This window comes from Leiobunum rupestre, chromosome 2 (genome assembly GCF_980474605.1).
Source record: "Leiobunum rupestre chromosome 2, qqLeiRupe1.1.hap1, whole genome shotgun sequence".
In the NCBI taxonomy this organism is placed as follows: Eukaryota; Metazoa; Arthropoda; class Arachnida; order Opiliones; family Sclerosomatidae; genus Leiobunum; species Leiobunum rupestre.
The window spans coordinates 29,284,441-29,306,035 of NC_143385.1; the positions used below are offsets into that span (position 1 = coordinate 29,284,441).

The 21,595-nt window shown below is 35.3% G+C and overlaps 2 protein-coding genes across 2 annotated transcripts; both read right to left on the reverse strand.

Annotated features, from left to right (window-relative positions):
- Positions 1-2,088: 2,088 nt before the first annotated feature.
- Positions 2,089-8,544, reverse strand: LOC149957285 (ionotropic receptor coreceptor Ir76b-like). Its single transcript, XM_090164767.1, has 8 exons — positions 8,484-8,544; positions 7,555-7,658; positions 7,073-7,175; positions 6,137-6,298; positions 5,239-5,368; positions 4,973-5,187; positions 3,400-3,689; positions 2,089-2,430 (listed from the first exon to the last, which is right to left on the reverse strand). Exons 1-8 carry the CDS (start codon positions 8,523-8,525, stop codon positions 2,142-2,144), a joined length of 1,335 nt encoding a protein of 444 aa, XP_090020893.1. The 5' UTR covers positions 8,526-8,544; the 3' UTR covers positions 2,089-2,141.
- An 11,862-nt stretch (positions 8,545-20,406) lies between these two features.
- Positions 20,407-21,306, reverse strand: LOC149957286 (zinc finger MYM-type protein 1-like). Its single transcript, XM_090166949.1, has one exon. It carries the CDS (start codon positions 21,304-21,306, stop codon positions 20,407-20,409), a length of 900 nt encoding a protein of 299 aa, XP_090023075.1.
- Between the last annotated feature and the right edge of the window lie 289 nt (positions 21,307-21,595).

Here is a 21,595-nt window from a genome sequence, read left to right on the forward strand (position 1 = left end):
ATTACTTCAAACGCTTTAGAAAAAGAATTTCAAAAATTACTTATAACGCTTTAGAAAAAGTATTTAAAAAATAACGTTTACTGTTTGTGAATTTAAATTATTCAAAGAGAAGAACTAAATCGTGTAGTAGTATCCAAAGTATATTACAGATTAGTTTTTATTCCTGGTCCTTCGAATGGAACGATGTCGCCAGTGTTGGGTCGAATAACTTTATTCTAAGTATTTATCATTCAATACGATTTTCATTTGGGAGAAGTTGTTAAAATAAATTACTTAAAGCGCTTGAGAAAAAGTATTTCAATAAATTACTTAAAACCCTCTGGAAAAAGTATTTCAATAAATTACTTAAAACCCTCTGGAAAAAGTATTTCAAATACTCTACTTAAAACGCTTGAGACAAAGTATTTCAATAAATTACTTAAAACCCTCTGGAAAAAGTATATCAAATAAGCTACTTATAACGCTTGAGAAAAAGTATTTCAATAAATTATTTAAAACGGTTTAGAAAACGTATTTCAAATAAATTAATTAAAACGCTTTATATAAAGTACTAGCTTTAATACCCGGCTTCACCCGGGTCTTAATTTTAATGAATTAGATTTGATTTGTACGTAAGAAAGGTAAACGCTGTAGCAAAAACGTAACCACGTAACACGCGTAGCAAAAAGGTCTGAACTACTTAAAAATCTCAAGTAAACCTCCCCTTCTACGAAATCCCTTTCGTTCACACTAACTCCCCTTCTACGAATTTCACACAAACCCGTTAAAAAAAGTTTAAAGGTAGGGACCGGCGCAAGGAACTCAAGAGTGGAGATAAGGGAAGTAAAGGGGTGGAAGTCGAGAAAAAATTGAAAGCCCACACCAGCCGGTAAATAGAAAAGGGAAGCAAAGAGGTGAAAGTCCAAAGTCGAGTATAATAAAAATGAACTTTAATTAGATTAGTAACCATTTGGAATTAGGCGAGTTTAGTTGGAAATCAGGCCCTGAACATTGAGTTAAAATGTCAAAGCTCTAGAGCTAACCGTTCTCGAGTTTTTAGGAACATATGACATACAAATAAATAAATAAATAAAAGGACACACTTTAAGACTTAAAATTATAGATTTCAAATAAATTACTTAAATCGCTTTATAAAAAGTATTTAAACCAATTACTAAAAACGCTTTAGAAAAAGTATTTAAACAAATTACTAAAAACGCTTTAGAAAAAGTATTTAAACAAATTACTAAAAACGCTTTAGAAAAATTATTTAAACAAATTACTAAAAACGCTTTATAAAAAGTATTTAAAAATAACGTTTACTTTGTGTATTTTAATTATTCAAACAGTAGAACTAAATCCTGTAGAAAGTATTAAAAAACTGAAATATTTCATAAATATTTTCAAAATACGTTGTAAAATATTTCACAAGACTATCTCCCTCTTTAGATTAATCCGTTTATACATTTAGGAAAACACTCAATTGCATTCAATATAAACTTCCTGCATTAAATTATTAACTTTGGAGTGGCGCCATCTTGTGATGAGCTCTCCTATAACGTCCTACATTGAAAATACGAAATGAGATTTAAAAGTCTGTAACGTAAATAACTTTTTTTGTAATTTTTAAGGATGTATTGCAGTATGCAAACAGTACTAGCTTAGCCGCAACGGTTCACAAAGACAATACTCCATTAACAAACTTAAAAGTTAATTAAAATCTAATAAAATTGTTTTATTTTCTGAAATTTTTGATATCATTTAGAATTTGTGGGCTTGTAGGTAGGCTTCTTAGTAGAATATCAAGGAATAATTCAAATAAAAATCCAGAAATTGTTTGACGGAAATCAATAGTTAAGGTTGCAGTATATGTTATGTGTTCTTATTTCTTTTATTTTTCTTGTGACAGATATACACTCGGCAAACAGAAATGTTTCAAACAAAAATAACCGTGAATAAGAACCACTTGAACAGGCTTAAGCGACGCTTAGAAACGCAAGTGGAAATATCAATTTCGTGAACAGTCTCTACGTAACAAAGCTACGTCTATACTCCTGAACGTTCCTAAAACGCGTTTTTGAATCTCTCTTTTTTAATTAACGGAATATTACTTAATCAGTTTGGCTTTCCTGGTGGATCTGCTGAGACGAATAAAATCGGTTTTAATACGAATTAGGAGTGAACTTGACTTTCTTTTGGTATTGGGAGCGAAAACGCATTTCGTTGTGATGAGTGACGTAGGCGTTATAAAACAGTTCAAGAGTTAGAACAATAAACGAAATGGTACATCCCCCAAAAATGACGAACAGAGGGAAATTCATGTTGTCCAAATTGAGTGGTATCGCGCCGTAGTCTTCTTTTCTCTTCAGCAAAGCAGCGCAACTTATTTTCTGGTTTGTAAAAAATTCGATATCTTGGGTAAAGAGGTCCGCTTCTACGTATCTTAAAGATCTAAAACGAAATGCATTAAATGAAATAACCTGAAACCTGTTTAGAAATAAAATTCATTTCGGTTGAATTAAACAAATTGGTTTTAATAATTAAACTTGGTTTTTTGATTTTACGAAAATATTTATTTTATACACGTTTAATAAAATTATTCAAAGTCACTTGAAATAAAATTATTCAAAGCCACTTGAAATAAAATTATTCAAAGCCACTTGAAATAAAATTATTCAAAGTCACTTGAAATAAAATTATTCAAAGTCACTTGAAATAAAATTATTCAAAGTCACTTGAAATAAAATTATTCAAAGCCACTTGAAATAAAATTATTCAAAGTCACTTGAAATAAAATTATTCAAAGTCACTTGAAATAAAATTATTCAAAGTTACTTGGCAACGTTTTCTTGTTAGAAAAGTAAAGTGTTTCACTTTGTTATTATAAAGCAGTACGTGCATTGATTTATTTAGATAATTGTAACTGAAATAAGACTCGATGAAATGGTTTTTAAACCAATTATCTCTGGTGAATTTAAAAAACGATTTGTGTTTTCCAAAAATATCAGATTATATAGAAATAACTTTAAAACGGTTGTTCAAATGTGTGAAATCTTCTAACCAAATCTTTCAAAATAACTAAGCTTTCTTTTTTTTATGTTTGGTCATCACCTTCACCACATTTTGCTGATTCGGAAAAATATTACGTGAGTTCTGTAAAATCTAACTAACATTTTCGAAAAAACTACTTTCTTGGCGAAACTGTTTTTAATATATTTTCTTTCTGTCACCTGTACTAAATTTGGGCATTTTGAAAATATGTTTACTCCATTATTTGTGCAATAAAGCCGTGTTTACAGTTACCATTGAAAACGATTTGCTTTGTTTCGATCATGCAGCAACTGAAGTGTGGGAAAAAGATTTGCTCACATCTTCGACATATTTTTCATTACAACAAATCTCCGAAGAAAAGATACGTACAAAGCTTTAAAATTGGGGACCAATGGCGAGTCGAACCCTCTTCTGAACATGAAAGAGAAATGCTCGATGAGAACGTCTTGCTCGGAGAAGTGAATCTTGAACTTGAGATCTTGACATTCGACCGTCTCCACGAAAGCCAGAAGAGCCGTCGTGATTTCCAGGAAAATGATATTTTTTCCCTCTGCGAGATTATTTATTATTTTGTTGGGATCCAAAGATATGGGATCAAAGAGGCCTTTGAGTTCTACCGCTTTGGCGTAAACACGTTGACTTATTAATGAAGAAGAGTCCTTAATAAAATAAAATAATATATCATATGTTTTTTCGCTACGACAATTTTCATAAAACTGGACGTTAGTTTCGTAACTTTATGGTCGTTTAGATAGGGTAAGGCTAGTTCACATTGGTTGAAGTTTAATAGACGAGTAAATAAAACCGCTTTCCATTTGAAATATTTTTAACGAACTTCCGAGGGAATTGTGTGAGTGTTAATGATTAAAACGGTTTCGAAAAAAGAAAAACGTAGTTTCTGGAGATGAACTTAACAACTAAAAAAACATGGTATGATAATATTAAAATCTAAATTTAAAAATATTTTTCGGACAAGGCTTAATGCATCTTTCAATGTAGGTTTGCTTTGAAAGTGATTTTAAATGAAGATTTCAGTTTACCAAAAGGAAAGCTTTTACAACCTTTAAGGCAACAACTGGGAACCACCCTGGAAACTCATTTAACAAAGCTAATTTAAACTAATAATAATAGTAAAACGATAAGAGATCTTTCATGTATATCGTAATCAAAAAATGACAACATAAGCAGCCGATGTTCATAGACCAATGAAAATAGGTTTATAGTTGTAAGAATCAGCCGTAAGATGCCGCTACCATCACAAGTATTACGTGACTAGGCTGGATAACCCCCATTTTCTTCCCTCTGTTTCAAAATACCTTCCCCGTGAAAATTAATGAAAAACTGGCAAACAATTTCTTTACTCGTCTATTTCTTAACGTTTAAAGGGTTTTTGGTAACAAGAATTATCGCATAAAAATTGGAATTTATCTGGAACTTGGTTAGCTTAGTGATTTTATTATTGTCGTGTGTCCATAGGCTTAGCTAGATACAATATTTTTTTCACAACACCATCTCTAAATTATGGGTAATTTAAAATATATTTAGTTTAAATATTAAACGTTTTAAAAAATAAAGGTTTGCCAGAATGAAAGTACAGAAAACTTTTGCGACCGCACTTAAAAAAACATAATAACTTTAGAGAAGTGTTACCAGGAGTTTAAAGGAATTGAAATAAATAACGAACAATGTGGGATAAAGCAGATTGTGCAACGTTATAATCATGCGACGTAACATTAAATTAGGGAAGAACTCGGGGAAACTCCTTTGAGCAATGGAGAGATTACAGGCAAACTCGACATTGGAGGAGTTTTTACAATTTTTATCCAGTTTCACAAATCTGAAAATTAACCCAGCTCCTCTGGCAGAGGTCTGAGGGTTGAAAGTGTTAACCACACCTTTACCTGAACTCTAAACTTATTTGTACGTAGGAAATAATACTTACGGAAAGAAAGTAGTGAACTGATGTTTCTCCCGGAATTTGAATTATGAGCTCTGGCGCCACTAGCAAATCCTCTATATTATCGTAGTAACGCAATGTCTCCGGAAGGGTAAGCTCAGACAGAAAAATTCCGGTAAAAAACATGGTCAACAGGTTCAATGGTATCAGCCAAAAGAACCAATGAAACTGATTCACGAATGCTCTTCTTACGCTGTAGCCTAAAACAGATATCATTAAAAAGACATCACTTGATGTCTATTCGACGATACCTTGAACGACCAAAATGGCGGAAATGTCGAAATATTCCTTGACGCACTTGAATCGGAAGCCGTGGGACACTGCGTACAGGTAAGTGATCATGAATATTAGGTGAAATGAGATCACCACGCAAAGCCATATCTGAAATTAAAAAAAAATTATGTTTTGCACAATCCAAACCCGGCAATTATAAAATTAACCTAGCAGTTTTTTACTAAGGAATTTCGAGAATCTCGGTATGAAATCTTGTTTCAAGCAATAGCTTGACCGAAGAAATTTATCAGTGCCGTTCTTGTAACAAAACAATAACAGTGACACCGAGTTCATAGTTGTGGTTTAATGGTCTTTATGCCTAGTTCCATCAAGAATTATTATTAATTTTTTTATTTTCTAAATATAAGCCAAGCCAGTTGATACATATCTAATTTAACCAAATATTTTTCAAAGTATAGAATGGTTATAAATGTTATTTGGAAAAAAATGCGCTATCGATATTTTACCAAATACATTCATGAAATGGATGTTTAAATTTTACAAATAAATGTTAATATTACTTAAAATATTGTCAACTAACCAATACATGTAGTTTCGGAAAAGCTAGTATTACCAATTGTTTGGTACTGCTCTCAAAACCCATCCATATTTGTGAATAGGAAAAATTAAGTACGCAGTATCTACACATCTCGGTAGACTCGTGGTATCAGTTATTATAATTTAATTTCTAAAGTTTTCATCGCAATGTTTAAATTGGTTGTAAATCTCAAACAATTATACGTTTTTACGGTTTCAAAACTTTATTACTAAACCATAAAACCACGTTGTATCTCAGAATATGTTAGTGGAACATTCACTAAAGAAGACAAAGACCATAAAGTGCTCTTTGCCTTTAATACCAAAATTAAAACCCACCGGATATGAAAATGTTTTAAGCACTCCGAAGTTATTAGATATAGATGTCATTTCCTTAATGGACACAATTTTCCAGAGCGCCGTGTAAAATGGTGCAGAGTAGTCGATATATTCAAACGCCCTTTCTTCCGGAGGTAAAGGATACAACGCAATATCTGTTTCCTATAATAAAAGAATTGCTTGATTTTTAAAAATTCATTTTGATGTCCAATAACGCCCTAAAGGTCTTTACTTTAGTATGTGCAAAGATTGAACACGTGTAACTAAAAACGCAAATATTGGGATCTTGTGGAACCCAATTAGTCCAAGAGTACATGACAAAATAAGCATGCGATAAGGTACACGGTGGGTCAATATATTTTAAAATTAGTTAAATGATTTGAAACAAAGAACTTTTTGTCTTACGGGTCAAAGTGAGGGCTTTCTGGAAATACGAACCACGTGACGTCACTTCCGGTGACCTTGAAAATTGATATGCCCTGATATTGCTATCATTCGATTGGTCTCAACGTGCTCTTAACAAATATCGCTAAGTTAACCTTCAAATCTGAACCAAAAGCGTATAAGACTAAAAAAGTTATTTTGTCTTATATATGTAAATTTGGGAGGGGCTCAAAATTAGTTATTTAATCTTATACGCCTCTTGGTTCTTATTTGATCGTTAAATTAGCGATTTTTGGGAAGAGCACGTTGGGACCAATCGAATGATACCAATATCAGGTCATATCAATTTTCAAGGTCACCGGAAGTCGCGTCACGTGTTTAGTATATCCGGAAAGCCCCCACTTTGACCCGTAAGACAAACAGTTCTTTGTTACAAATCACTAACCTAATTTAAAAATATATTGACCCACCGTGTACCTTATCACATGCTTATTTGGTCATGGGCTTTTGGACTAAATCTTTATAAATTTTTGCACCGTTAAATCTACTTACGTTTCTGATGAGCATTCCAATCAATCCTGTCACGTTACCATCGGTTTGGAAATTTCCAAAATCAAGATACTTAGTGGTACCCTGTACGTTATTCTTCCATAAACTATAAAAAAGCTTACTTTTAGAAAACGCATAGCGACTAACGTAGCCTTCACCAAAGTTATTTAAATAGGAAATCGTGGTCTTCTAGCCTACTCAATTTAAATGCGCTGTGATATATCGTTATTTCAATGAACAAAGCAGATACCTACTAATCAAAATTTCAATGGAAAATGATCGATCATTATCAATATTATTCAATGGGTAAAGATTGATCATATCCCGATACAAATTTCATTGATAATGTTCGATCGCTAACCATTAAAATTTCACTAAGTAATGAAGGATCACTTTCATTCTTATACCAATGGTTAGCGAAAGATCGAAACAAATGTTATTTCCTCACTACTTAAAAATAGAAACAAAGAAATTTTTGAGCTTACGTTAGATTCAATATAGTTTTAGCTGATTGAAAAAATTTCCCGAAAACCGAAACAACACTTTTTTGATCATTGCCTGAGTTCACTACGTCAAACCAAAAAGGAACCTTTATGAAATATTAAAAGTATTAGAAATATTCCGGTTTAATTTTTAATTACAATAACTGATTAATAAACTTATCAGTTATATAACCCTTTACCATATAGCAAATGGTTTTGATTTTGGTCTTTGTGTATTAATGTTTAAACGGTATGTGGAAACGGTTACAAGGGAAGGTGGTTTGGGAGGGCTTAACGAAAGTTTCCATGTAAATCAGGGCACCGGGAACGATATCGGTACGCTTTTATGTAAGAAATAATATATTATTACAAGAAATTAAATTTAAATAAATTTAAGAAACTAGAAATTTTCGTAAAATATAATATATACTAGTTTTATTAAGGATATACAATTGTAAAACGTCGAAAATTTAATTTGAGCTTTATAAATAAAGGGAACAACGGCTTTCAATTGTTACTTTCTTTTTACCGAGAAATTGAGTTTGAATAATGAGGAATTACTTTTTACTAACTGATGTAATTCCTTTGTCGAAAATGTTTTTTTACGAGTCAGGAAAAAGACGGACTGAACAGGTAGAAAATCTTACAAATTACCACTTGTATTTAGTTGTTCTTCCACGAGCCCCGCTAGTTTTAAATAGTTGTTTGGAAGTACCATGAGTCTATGTACTCTATGTATATGTACTGACTAAAACCTCAGCAGTCGGAACCTTAATGTCGCAAAACTCCTAAACATTATTCAAAGGCAATGCGAATGGTGGCGGAGAAATGTTAGGAATACCACATTATACATATATTTATAACTCTATTCGTACCCTCTTATTGAATTTCTGACTCAGAAGAAAGCGCCGAGACAAAAAAGTATTTTTTACCCATGTATATCCAAATTTCGGTACTTCTCGCCTTTTTTCCATTATCCTTTCGTTGATTAGTACCTCTGGAATGATCAAATAGCATGTAAGATTTTATAAAGAAGCAAGTTTAGGAAATATTATTTTTTCATATAAATGCGTTTTCCTTTAACATTACGCTCAGTTATTTTTTAACAGCGATTGGTTTGAACAAAAGGAAAACAGTGACGGCTGTCTTTATAAGCTATCACTTTATTAGTAAAGCAAAGTGATTTGCACCGGTACACTAATAAACATACTAACCATAAAACAGTCAGTTAACTACAATTGGAGGCCAATACATTGGTTACTTTGAACACCTGAAATGTATTATTTATTTTATCTCAAACTCTTCGCAGCACGTCTAGTTCTTAAATGTTCTTTTTCAGAGTAAGCAGCTCATTATTGTTAGAAATCGAATGATTTTAAAGGCATAAACAGGACAGACCTTTACGCTAGTAATAAATGGTTTTTGCAAGGATGAGTACAGACCCAATTTATTTGGCCCTGAATGTGGTTACTGGTTGTGTACCTAGACAATCTAAATGATAACTTTATTCAAATGGGTCGTGGAGCGGATTAAGGAGGCGAGGCACGTCAGCCTGAAAACGTGAGAATTAAATGAAAAAGGGAAACGGAGCAAAAAGACCAAATGACAATGTTAAACTGTCTCTTCCGGTAACGAAGTTGCTTAAATCAATATTTGCTGGCTCTGGCTTTTACCTTCATTTCAACATAAAATAAAATTAAATTTCTATGATCTTCGAAATATCACATTAACAAAGATTATGCGTATGTTTCCAAGATATTGCGTGTGTTCATTTTTTCTATTTTAAAGTTTTAAAATATTGAAAAAGTAGTTCAACTACTAGATCGAACAAAACACAAATTAAGGGCCCGGTGCAAAAACGTTTTTAAGCTTCGCAAATTAGCGATTCCCCGCTAAATTAACAGATAGGAGACGGGGATTCGAAAAATTGCGAGCTTCGCGCGAAATTGGTGTACAGAGACATATTTTTCGCAAAAATAACCGGAAAGCGTTCTGTTTATTTTGCGAGAGGTCTAGGGCAGTCGGTATAGCTGCCTCACGGCCCACTGCGCATGCGCTCGCGTTCTCTCGCCCCATAGCGGCCCGCTCAAAGAATTTCAAATCCATGTATTGGCGCGAATCAAAAGTTTAGCGATTAGTGTCATCGTCGTCCGCCGGGAGCGCTTCGTCCCAACCCTAAAAACGCGTCTTTTTACAACCGATTTAACATCATACTCTATGGTGGGAAACTCAACAACTGATGAGTACGTGCTGCTAAAAAGTACCTAAATATTCTTAAATCTAATTTTTTTCATTTTTATTTTGTAATTGAAAGTTATATTTCCATTTATAACTTAAAAAATTAGGTTATAATTCAGTTTTTTCAAATTGTTTAGCAAGAAAGTTAACCCTAGTTAGTTTTATTTACAACTTTTACCTTGTCTTGTAGCCATTTTTCCATACATATAACCAGAAATACATGAATTTCTGATATAACTATATAATTTTCATTATCTTCTAAAGAAAATAAAATGTTTATTTAGGTGGAATTTGTTCATTTTTATTATAAGATTTACATTGTTTGAAACCCTTTTAAGAATAAGTTCCAACATATATTTATATGGTTTCGAATTTCATTTATCAATAAGTCAATGGATTCACTAGATTATAGAATCTATTGAAACGTAATAAAAGTGATGAAATTCTGTGAGAAAGATCACGTCATAATTACAAAATAAATGACACATCAGCATCAAGTGTAGTATGCAGTTTACACTTTAGTGACACAGATAAAGGTACAGAATTAATCTTTAACAGACAATTGTGGGGCTTGACATTTTCAAAGAACCTGTAAACTATTTCGTTATAAATGCACTGGCGTCTCTAGACCCTTGGGGGTGGGATATACTGACCTGAAATTAAAAATTAGTAGTCCCTCAAAAATGTAAATAATGTTTAGTCATTTTCTTGCCTCTTAAAAATCAAGTAACCAAATTCAAACAAATATTAGATTTATTGATTAAACGAATCAAATTTCGAATTGGGATTTACTACTCTCCGCTCCTTGATTTAATTTAACTATCAGACAGAGGTGGTTTAAAATATCCAAAGCAGAAGTTTGTTTGATTATCTCAATTGTTTTGACCTTCATAGAGGGAGCGATTCCATATTTACGAGAAACTCCTGGAATTTGTAACAATTTGCCGAAGCTTTCTAAATGTCCTCTTTTACAGTGTGATTGCAATGACACTCATGCTTCAACTTCTGCAAAATTTATCTGTGACAAAATAATTCCACCTTTAGTTGATAATATAACACGGTTAAATTTCAGCTTGTTACGAGAAACTTAAAGAACTTAGTTTTAAGCCTCAAACGATAAAGTTTCTCCAAATGTGAAACGTCCAATACAACATTTACGGCAGTCATTCCTGGAAACAGATAAATAATAAGTTTGTTTAAACTTCTCCATATTATGGATTGTAAATATTTAAATAATAACTTACTTTCAATTTCTCTGTTATTAAAATATTTGCTATTGGCTTAGCTACAAGCTTAAATTGTGATTATCCAAGCAGTATTTTTCATCGACGTGTTGTCAACTGTAACAGCTGACTCAGTAGCGAGAGCATCTGACATCTGGTGATTTTAAAATATTATTTTCGGCGGAAAAAACAAACGTAAAAATTTTGAAAAAGTTATTAAAACGTATAAAAAGAGTTGATTTACCTTTCATTTCCTTGAAAATGCCTATTAATTCTTAATCTTTTTCATAATAAATCAAAAAACAACATATCTCCGTAGGATTCAATGTTAAAGAGGGGTCAGATTATAGCGCTCCAGCCTACGTAGCGGCCACAAATGGCATTCTCTATTTTGGGCTGATTGAGCTGGCCGCTATGGGGCGAGAGAACGCGAGCGCATGCGCAGTGGGCCGTGGCTGCCTAAAAGCTCGAAAAAACAATTGCGGATTGTAGTACGCAAAGAGCTCGGAAAATAAATTAAGAAGTAAACGCTTTTTACCTACTTTAATAAGATAAATAATTTAACACGATAGGTCAGAATCATTTAAATTATTAAAATTTTAGTTTCTAGCTCATTATCGCATTCCGAAATGTTTTTTGTCAAATTATTGTCAGAGCCAAGGCCTAGCTACAATCACGTTTTACAAAACACTAAAATAAGCCAGTCACTCTTAACAACTTTTCTGGTAAGAAAAATTATAATAGGGAATCTTATACAATACTACTTTGGGTGTATTCCCAGCAAACCCAAGTTAGTCCCACGGATATCCACGAGATATCCAGTTTGGACATTTTGGATATCCGTATTATATCCAAAAACCTGCAGATTACGCCCAAGGGACGTACTAAAACCATCCAAATGTCCCAGGTTTCTACGTCCGTGAGACGTCCACCTACCCTGGTAAAAGACGTCCAGTGGATACCAAATGGATGAAATCTGTACATATTAAGGTATGCTTAAGGACGTCCAATCGATATGCCTGAGATGTCCACTGGACCTGGAAAAGGACATCCAATGGATATCAAATGGATGAAAACTGTACCTAAATATGTACTTAAGGACGTCCAATGGATATGCCTGAGACGTCCACTGGACCTGGAAAAGGACGCCCAATGGATATCAAATGGATGAAAACTGTACCTAAATATGTACTTAAGGACGTCCAATGGATATGCCTGAGACGTCCACTGGACCTGGAAAAGGACGCCCAATGGATATCAAATGGATGAAAACTCTACCCAAATATGTACTTAAGGACGTCCAATGGATATGCCTGAGACGTCCACTGGACCTGGAAAAGGACGTCCAATGGATATCAAATGGATGAAAACTGTACCTAAATAAGTACTTAAGGACGTCCAATGGATATGCCTGAGACGTCCACTGGACTTGGAAAAGGACGTCCAATGGATATCAAATGGATGAAAACTGTACCCAAATATGTACTTAAGGACGTCCAATGGATATGCCTAAGACGTCCACTGGACCTGGAAAAGGACGTCCAATGGATATCAAATGGATGAAAACTGTACCTAAATAAGTACTTAAGTACGTCCAATGGATATGCCTGAGACGTCCACTAGACCTGGAAAAGGACGTCCAATGGATATCAAATGCATGAAAACTGTATACCTAAATATGTAGGAAAAAACATAGGTGACGTGTTGCAACGTCACAGTGTCATGTCCCTATTGGGTAATGGGTTTTTACAGACAAATTCCCAAGCCCGACATAGTTAAAACCGGTCCAAACCCCAAGCCCACCCAATATGCAACTTTAAAAACCCGCCCATTTCCGGCCCGAAAACATTTGTCCCCAACCAGCCTAATCCAGTTTAACCGGATGCTCGACTCACCTCTAATTACATGTATTGATCAGCCCCTCGTCTCTAACTAGCAATTCATGGGATATATTGAAATCTGAAGCGCCCCTCATAACGAGGTGCACATAGGCGCGCTCGTTCTTCGCCTAATAGCTAAAGAAGCCTCTGGGCATATCTGTTATAGAATCTAATTGTTTAATACAAAAATTATAACACTAAATTCTAGAATTTAAAACCCCTTTAAGGCAAATATTGAAGCAATATTAAATGTGTAGATAAAAATAATATTTAAAGTATTAAATTGTTATTATAAGGGTTTTTTGTGTTGATCTTCCTATATAATCGCATTATTTTAAGACAGGGATAGCCAACCCGCGGAAAAAACGCATCTGTCGTCTGTGGAATTTCGGGAGCCTCGTTTACGCGGATTTTCAAGTTATGATGATATTTCATGAGAAAAATATAACTGTCAAGTTCTTGAGGTATTTAAAAAGGTAATTTAAACCTTCAAAGTAAGAAAAAAGCCATTAAATAATCGACATTTTTTTACCCCCCTTGAAATTGTGAAGGGGCGCCAAATTGTTTTGAAAGGGGTGCTAAAAACCTGTCGATGAATGGGGTGCCTAATTCAACATTCAATTTTGTGAAAAATAGCACAATGACTTAAAAATACGCAACAACAAACCAGTTTCTCGACTTTCCTGAGTTATAGCAGACAACAGATGCGTTTTTTCCCCGTTTCTCCATCGGCCCATGATTAAGCCTAATTTCCGCCGATAGGGAATAAAATGGAATAACAGTGCAAAATCTACAATGCGGTTGGAAGTAGCAAAATAATAATTAATTTAAATTACATTATTTGGATTTACGTAATATGTCGTGAAGAACACCTTCTACCTTAGATCCACACTTAATAAATGTTTAATTATTAACAATATGCTTTAAAAAAAAAAGAAATTCCCGCAAAAAGAAATGATGTAGAACCACGAGGCACGATGTCACTTAACCGTTGACTCCATAGATATAGAAAATGTATATAAAGGTCTAGAAAAAATATTTCAAAGGGAATTAATGATTACGGAGGTGACAGCTAGCAGAAACGCGTAATTTCTGCAGGCTATCCTTATAACGCGCTATCTATCGGTAAGAAAGCTCATGCTATCGTCGCGAGAGCCATTGTCTCCGGCTTAAAAACTATACTAAAAGTCACCAACAGATGGTGTCTAAAGACTACGGCCTGCGGAAAGGTCAAGCACTTAGTACTAAAATGCTAAGAGAGCTCGCGCTCTTGGTCACGTGCCTTCCTCGGTGTCTGCTAGGTGTCAATTCCGTATTTTATGTTAGGCTTAGACGCCCCGAAATTTATCTAGACCTTTATATACATTTCTTATATCTATGGTTGACTCCTTCTAGCAGACAACGTATCGACTTTGTTACTATTACAAGAGGGCTGTACAAAGGGGATCATTTTCTTCTTTAATTTTCGGTAGAAGACGTAAGGGCTAGTAGCAATAATCTGTCCCAGCTGCTTGAATTATTATTTTTGTCAAATCCCAACGACATTTTAAGGATATTCATTTGGGCTTGGACATATAATGGTGACTTTGAGACATTCACAGGACGTGAAGTATACGTTCTACGGTAGAATTTATCCTTTTAAACACTACATGCATTCAAATAAAAGAAATTGCCGCGAAAAGAAAATATATACGTCGAACCATACAATATAACTCATACCTCCTGACATTTACAAATGTACAGCTCTTGGACATAGACGTTATTCACAGTTCCATGAAATCCGGCATTCTGGACATCTAGTAGATGTTCTCCGAACATCCATCAAATTAATCGATATTTTAGATCTAAGAATGTACATCCAGGATATGTCCGAAATGTTTAGGAATATCTTTGATCTATAATGGAAATTCGGGAGATGTCCCAAATGTTTAGCGATATTTTGAATCTAAAAATGTAAAATCCAGGATATGTCCCAAATGTTTAGCGATATTTTGGATCTGTAAAGGGCATCCAGGAGATGTCCCACATGTTTAGCGATATTTTGAATCTAAAAATGTACATCCAGGATATTTCCCAAATTTTTAGCGATATTTGGGATCTGTAAAGGGCATCCAGGAGATGTCCCAAATGTTTAGCGATATTTTGGATCTATAATGGACATCCAGGAGATGTCCCAAATGTTTAGCGATATTTTAGATCTAAATATGTACATCCAGGATGCCCATTATAGATCCAAAATATCGCTTACCAATTTCGACATCTCCTGGATGTCCTTTACAGATCCAAAATATCGCTAAACATTTTGGATCTGTAAAGGACATCCAGGAGATGTCCAAATTGGTTAGCGATATTTTGGATCTATAATGGGCATCCAGGAGATGTCCAAATTGGTTAGCGATATTTTGGATCTATAATGGGCATCCAGGAGATGTCCAAATTGGTTAGCGATATTTTGGATCTATAATGGGCATCCAGGAGATGTCCAAATTGGTTAGCGATATTTTGGATCTATAATGGGCATCCAGGAGATGTCCAAATTGGTTAGCGATATTTTGGATGTACTTTAGATATTAATTCTAAAATATATTATTTTTGTCACGTCCCAACGACATTGTCTGGATATCCGTTTGGACTTGGACGTATAATGTACTTTGAGGCATTCGTAGGACGTCCCAGGGACCACTTGTGTTTGCTGGGTTATAAGTCTTGGTTTATTTAATGATCCTTATTTGCTGGTAGTGTATGCAGCGGGTTTAAATTAATGAGTCAGTAATGACATGGTGAATTGGTTCAGTGTATCAAAGATCCTTAGCTAACAACCAGCGTTTATATTCATCGGAGGTTCATTGTACAAAAACAGTATAGTGGTAGATCACGAATGAACCTTCGAAGGTTCATGGTACAAAAAAGATTTATGGTGAGTAAGAATGAACCTTCGGAGGTTCATTTTCCAAAAAGGTTTTATGGTAGATCAACAATGAAACAGCGAAAGTTGTTTCTTCAACAAAGGTTCAAAGTAAGTTAAAGAATGAACCAGTGGAACTGATTTTTTCCTAAAGAATGTTTAGATGTTTTTATGGGAGCCACAAAATTGTTTTGCTATTGGTTCGAAGGGTCCTTCACTTCAAGGAATCTTGTACGAGATTCCGAATAAAGGAATCTGGAATCAAGATTCTTGATTCCTTAATATTCCGTGATTCTATTTTGATTCCGTGATACCACTCTGGATTCTTGGATTTTCATTTGAGTCCGTGATTATTGTTCGATTCCGTGATTCTCCAAACAAATCTAGCTGTCTGAATCTTAAAGAAAAGGCGGTGTGAACAGGCAAATAACCAGTTAAAAATTGTCTAAGTCAGTTTAAAATTTAAATCGAAGACGATCAGTGGCTCCCTAGACCACTTAATAAAAGGTTCCCTTTGCTGTTTGAAAAATCCAGCCCGAAAATCAAGTAGCAGGTGCTTTTTATTCCGTACGTCATAATTTCGCGCGGGAAATTTTAATAATTCGATGGTCGATGGGGCTTTTAATTAAACCTGGTCTACGGATACATCTTATGGGTGAGTTCATGTATTTCAGGCCATTCAGGGCGATGGTCACTGCCACCTAGGAGCAACAAACACAAGGAGAACGCAGCTAGACTTTAAACACGCTAAGGCAGGGTTGAGACGAACCATTACGCTGAACGTTTTACGGGCGGGGGGAAGACAATTTCCGAATTTTACCCTTCCGACGGCAGCAGGCACTAAAGCGTCTAACCAATGAAAAATGTACCCAAAAAAAATTCACAACTTTTGACGGGTTGCGTTCTCCTTGTTTGGGGTGCCGTGTTTGTTGCTCCTAGCTGCCACTCACTGGTTCACTTTAAAAAATTCCTTATTCCCCACCCTGAAAAGTGGCTCACTATATTATCCGTCTGCTTGAGATTTAAACCTCACCTTCCAAGTTCCAAATTCGAGCCGTCCAAATTGTAATCGATTGTAATACGCTCGAGAAGGTGGGGTGGCGGAGTGGTTAGCACTTTCGCCTCGCAGCAAGAGGAGCCGGGTTTAATCCCAGCTTGTGGCAAAGGGTGAAAACTGGTAATAACTCCTTCTGCGTTTAGTTTGCAAGTTATCTCCCTACTCGTTCGAGGAGTTTTCTCCCGAGCTCTTCGGTTTCCCCTTCCATAAAAACTTGTTGAGGTGAAGGGTAATAGTAAGTGTCGGCTCGCGTGGCATGAAGGGCTTTCCACCACCCTCCTACGCATTGTAACCAGGCCACCTGAATTATTGGCTTTAAAAAGTCGCTTGATGACTTAGGTCTATTTTGGTGCCTTGAGTATTAGCCTAGCTGATTATTATTAGAATACGATAAAAACTTTAGCCATCTTCACACCTACGCGATACGTCTCAAAAGGTTTCGAAGCTCTTCAAACCGTTTACGACCAAAAGTGTGAACCTAGTTAAATCAATTAAAATCGTTTCAAATCACTAAAAATAAGTTTTCTGGACTTAAGTGCGACCCAGGTTTATAACTGTGATTCCTTAAGTCAGTTTTAGATTCCGTGATTCATCTTTGATTCCGTGATTCATGTGATTAATCGATTCAAGTAGGATTCCGTGGATTCGTATATTTTATGTTAGATTCTCGAGATTCTCAAGATTCCTGATAGATTCTTGAGATTCGGAATCACGGAATCAAAGCCTGTACGAGATTCCACGAAGTGAAGGACCCCTCTTATTGTTTATTCTTAGAAAAAAGATATATAAATGGTTGTTAAGGATCGCAACCGATAAGAGTCTATAGGTGGCGTAGTGGCTTCTAAAATTGTTCCCCTTTTAAGTAACACCTACTCTAGCGTAGATTCCGAAAGGACACCAATTCATACTGTGAATTTGTATAGTCCGTCGTGTCACGGCCCCTGTAACACATTGGAATTCAGGTCGTAGTCGGCCAAAGCCCGCAAATGGCTATGCCGGCCGACCTTAGGTTTTACAGTCGAAATGTCCTAGGGGAGTAAGGGTTGGCCGACCTTTAAAATTCGACCTCTGCAGACTAAAAATGTGCCTGTTACCTACTCCAAAACGTAAGGCTACAATCGGCCCTATTTAAAAACGTGACTCTACACCGACTTTAAATGTGATGGTAAACTGATTCCGAAACGTGGTCGCCCCGACTGCCCAAATTTGCGTATTTCCGACTCAAAGCTAACTATAAATATAAATAAATAAATATCATATAATAAATTAATTTTAAAGTAAAACAGAACTGTGAATTATCAACAGAGGGCTGTTTTATTTCTAGTGCACAGGGCCGTGCTTAGGGGGAGGCGAGCAGGGCGGTAGCCCAGGGCCACTAAAATTTTATCATAGGGATGTATATACCGGAGGGCCGCTACACTCAGTTTCGCCCATGCATTTCGCCCGGGGCCGCGAGACCTCTAAGCACGGCCCTGCTAGTGCACGTATAATATACATGAATGTTTATATTTAATACGAGTACATGAAAAGAAGTTAAATTGATAGACAATTACACCTTTAATTTTATAGATAAATGAAAACTTAGAAATGCTGAAGATGATTTAAAAAAAAATTATTACACAACTTTAACGTATTTATCTATTAAATACCACTTGTAGGGCTGTGGGAGTAGTGGTTTTAGGCTAACGAGTTGGGAATCGAGTGTGAAATTTTTTTCATCGAGTATTTGAGTCGATTAATATTGAAGTCAAGTCGAGTAATCGATTACTTGATTAAGAGGAATTTTTCTCTTATTCGAATCAAGTAATTCAGACAAAGTCTCGAGTAATATTTTTAACGAGTCGGGTTATCGAATATAATTGATTAGGAGCTGGTTTTATTCGAGTTATTAGGAAATTAAATTTAAAATTAGTATAAACTAACTTTCAATGCTGAAAAATATTCCTATAATTTAAATGAACCATAGTTTCCACAACTTTGGTAACATTATAGTGACTAGTAGGATATAAAAGACTAGTATACTAGCCTACTTGCCCAATTATAGTAATTTATAGCAAAATAACAATACAATATACATTTTTTTTTAAATTTATTGTTCCGTCTGTCCGTATATTGCTTAGGAAGTTAGGACTCCTGAGTTCTAACGCCGGCCAAATTCGAACTCGTTAAGTGACACTCCCAACCGAAACCAAAACATAACATGATTTTACCTCTACCGCCCAACAGCTCTTCAAAGGAGCACGTAGTCCAGTGGATTAATTACACACGAATTTTAAATTATGATAAATTCAAAATCACGGAGCAACTATATAAACTAAAATTAAGTCTGACACTAAAGTAGTCTGATTTGCACTGTACAGATGTAATTAATCCACAGAGCTAAGTGCAAAATGTAAAATAAACTTATAACATTTAAAATAAGGTGATATTAAAGTAAACCGATAGATAAACTGTTTATTCTTACCATAGACTCCTAATATAGACAATCCTTCCCCTTTAAATAACGCAAACTTTACCATATCGCGTAAATTTGTGAATTACTTAGATTTTTAGTCCAAAAATTGGAAGAGAGAACCTGATAATATTTATTTGAAACGCTCGCAGCAAGAAAACTAGTCGTTGCAGACAGAATCTGAGGAAGAGGACGCCTCTAATTACACTATGTCTAGGAGTAGTATAAAGGCAGCTTGAGTCGCGTTATTTCAATAATAATTGCCGTGGCGTCGCCAGGATTTCTGTTTTGGGGGCGCTTAAGCGCCTGCTCAAGGGGCCCCATACAGGTTAATAATGTTTCTTCAAGAAAACTTCGGTCAAATTCAGTTAGCGTTGAAAAAGTGAAGGCTTCTCTGTCCTCTCCTCCTTTCACTCTCCCGAAACCAACCAAATAAATTAAACGTATATCACGAAACGCTTTAAGAAAATAAACCATTTTATTTCTGAAATAGAAATAGAAACCCTTTTATGAGTTTAATCAAAACCATGAAATCAATAGACCGATATAACATTTTTATTTCGGTAATATTATTATTTTAGCAATGCCTACAATATCGAGACTAGAATAAAGTATCATATTATTGACGAACGCAAAAAAAAATTAATTTCCCCCGAAGTTGTTGGTCCTTTAACTTTTTTGCATTTTTCAAAGTTTGAACTCTGCATATCAACGGTATGTCTCGTTAGTGAGTATGACTAATTGTATAGTGTACCAATTTGACTCTTCTAGCATGTTGGCTTGCAAATTTGTCGATAACACAATCAACGCACAAATTATGGGAATGTTCTCTTTCAATTGCCAATATGGCTAGAGATGACAGCCTCCCTTGACCCATCGTATTTCTTGAATAGTTTTTTATTCGTTTTAGTAATGAAAATGAACGCTCGCACACTACAGACGTTACCGGTATAGTGACACCAATTTGTAACAATTTCCACAGTTGAGGGAAAAGGTTTCTGGGCAATTTGTTCAAAAGCTCACTTATGGTCTGTGCCTGGTGTTTCTCTTCTGTGTTTCGCAAAAAGTTTTTCGCAACTATTATTTCAGCAGTTGGAATTTCAATTCCGTAAAAAGAACAAAACCCCACGATCTTGAATCATTAGTACTGGGGTCATCGAGCTCACGCCTTTCAAAATGATCATGTTTGGTCCATCAAGGAACCTACCTTTCAGCTCGTTAAATATTCTGTCGATTACAGCATAGTTAAGAGTAGTTTTCATTTCGGACGAATGTCTGTGGCCAGTTGTTTCGTAAATAACGAAAGTGTTCAAAGTTTTTGGGACTTTTCTTAAACGCTTTGGTCTTGGTTCAGCTTGAGTTGGACAGCCTGTAACAGCAGCAACGTTTTCTGCCTCACAATCAACTTGAATTCCCAAATGTTTGGCAAAATTCTGGGCTTCTTCGTACAGAGCGTCATACTGGTCGTCATTTCTAAATTCCTCTAGTGTTAATATTACGGCATTTACGCCAGAGATAGCTAGGGACAGATCAAAGTCTGATGATTGGAGCTGGTTGTTCAAGAGTTCCGTTACTGATAAGAGCTTTTCAAAAACCAATAGTGTTACAATGGTTGAAAATTTTGCAAGAAATGAGTAAAGTCCCGCTGCCTTGCATACATCTGCACCGTCATCAGGATGACTCAAATAATTTAATAACGCTGGATAGGTGTTTTTCACGCCTCTAACTGATCTGACCTGGCAGCCCCAGCGAGTCTGAGACAGCGCTTTAACGATATTCAACGTCTGCTGAATTTCTTTGAATTTCCTGTGTGCAATGCCTGACGTAGAAAAATAAGAGTGCAAACTACCTAGCAGACTGAAAAAATCTTTGGCTTCTTGAAAATCACGACAGGTATCGACTAGTACCAAATTAAACCTATGAGCATAGCAGTGTATATATATTGCCATGGAATGATCTTCTCTGAAAAGCCTTTGTACTCCCTTGCACCTACCGCTCATGACACTAGCTCCGTCATAACCCTGACGCAAGTAGCTGTTCCAAAATCATATTCCATAATTTTATCAGCGGCACTAAGATCCCTGACATCTTCAAAGCACAAAAACCGTTCGTGCAATTTATTGTTTAAGAAATATCGAACGCAAATACTCATTTGTTCCAGTTTGCTAACGTCTCTAGTGTCGTCACACAAAATTGAGTAATACATAGCATTTTTTACTTCTGATATAGCTTTGCCTCTGACAATATCAGCACTAATTTTCATTAAGTCATTTTGTGACGATGGGGACA

Coding starts and splice junctions, on each gene's coding strand:
- LOC149957285 (XM_090164767.1), bottom strand. CDS start 8,525: ATGGAAAAAAGGCGAGAAGTACCGAAATTTGGATATACATGG. Junction 5,188..5,238: donor CGCCATTTTGGTCGTTCAAG/GTATCGTCGAAT, acceptor TATCTGTTTTAG/GCTACAGCGTAAGAAGAGCA. Junction 2,431..3,399: donor GTCCCCAATTTTAAAGCTTT/GTACGTATCTTT, acceptor ATTTCGTTTTAG/ATCTTTAAGATACGTAGAAG.
- LOC149957286 (XM_090166949.1), bottom strand. CDS start 21,306: ATGAGCGGTAGGTGCAAGGGAGTACAAAGGCTTTTCAGAGAAGATCAT.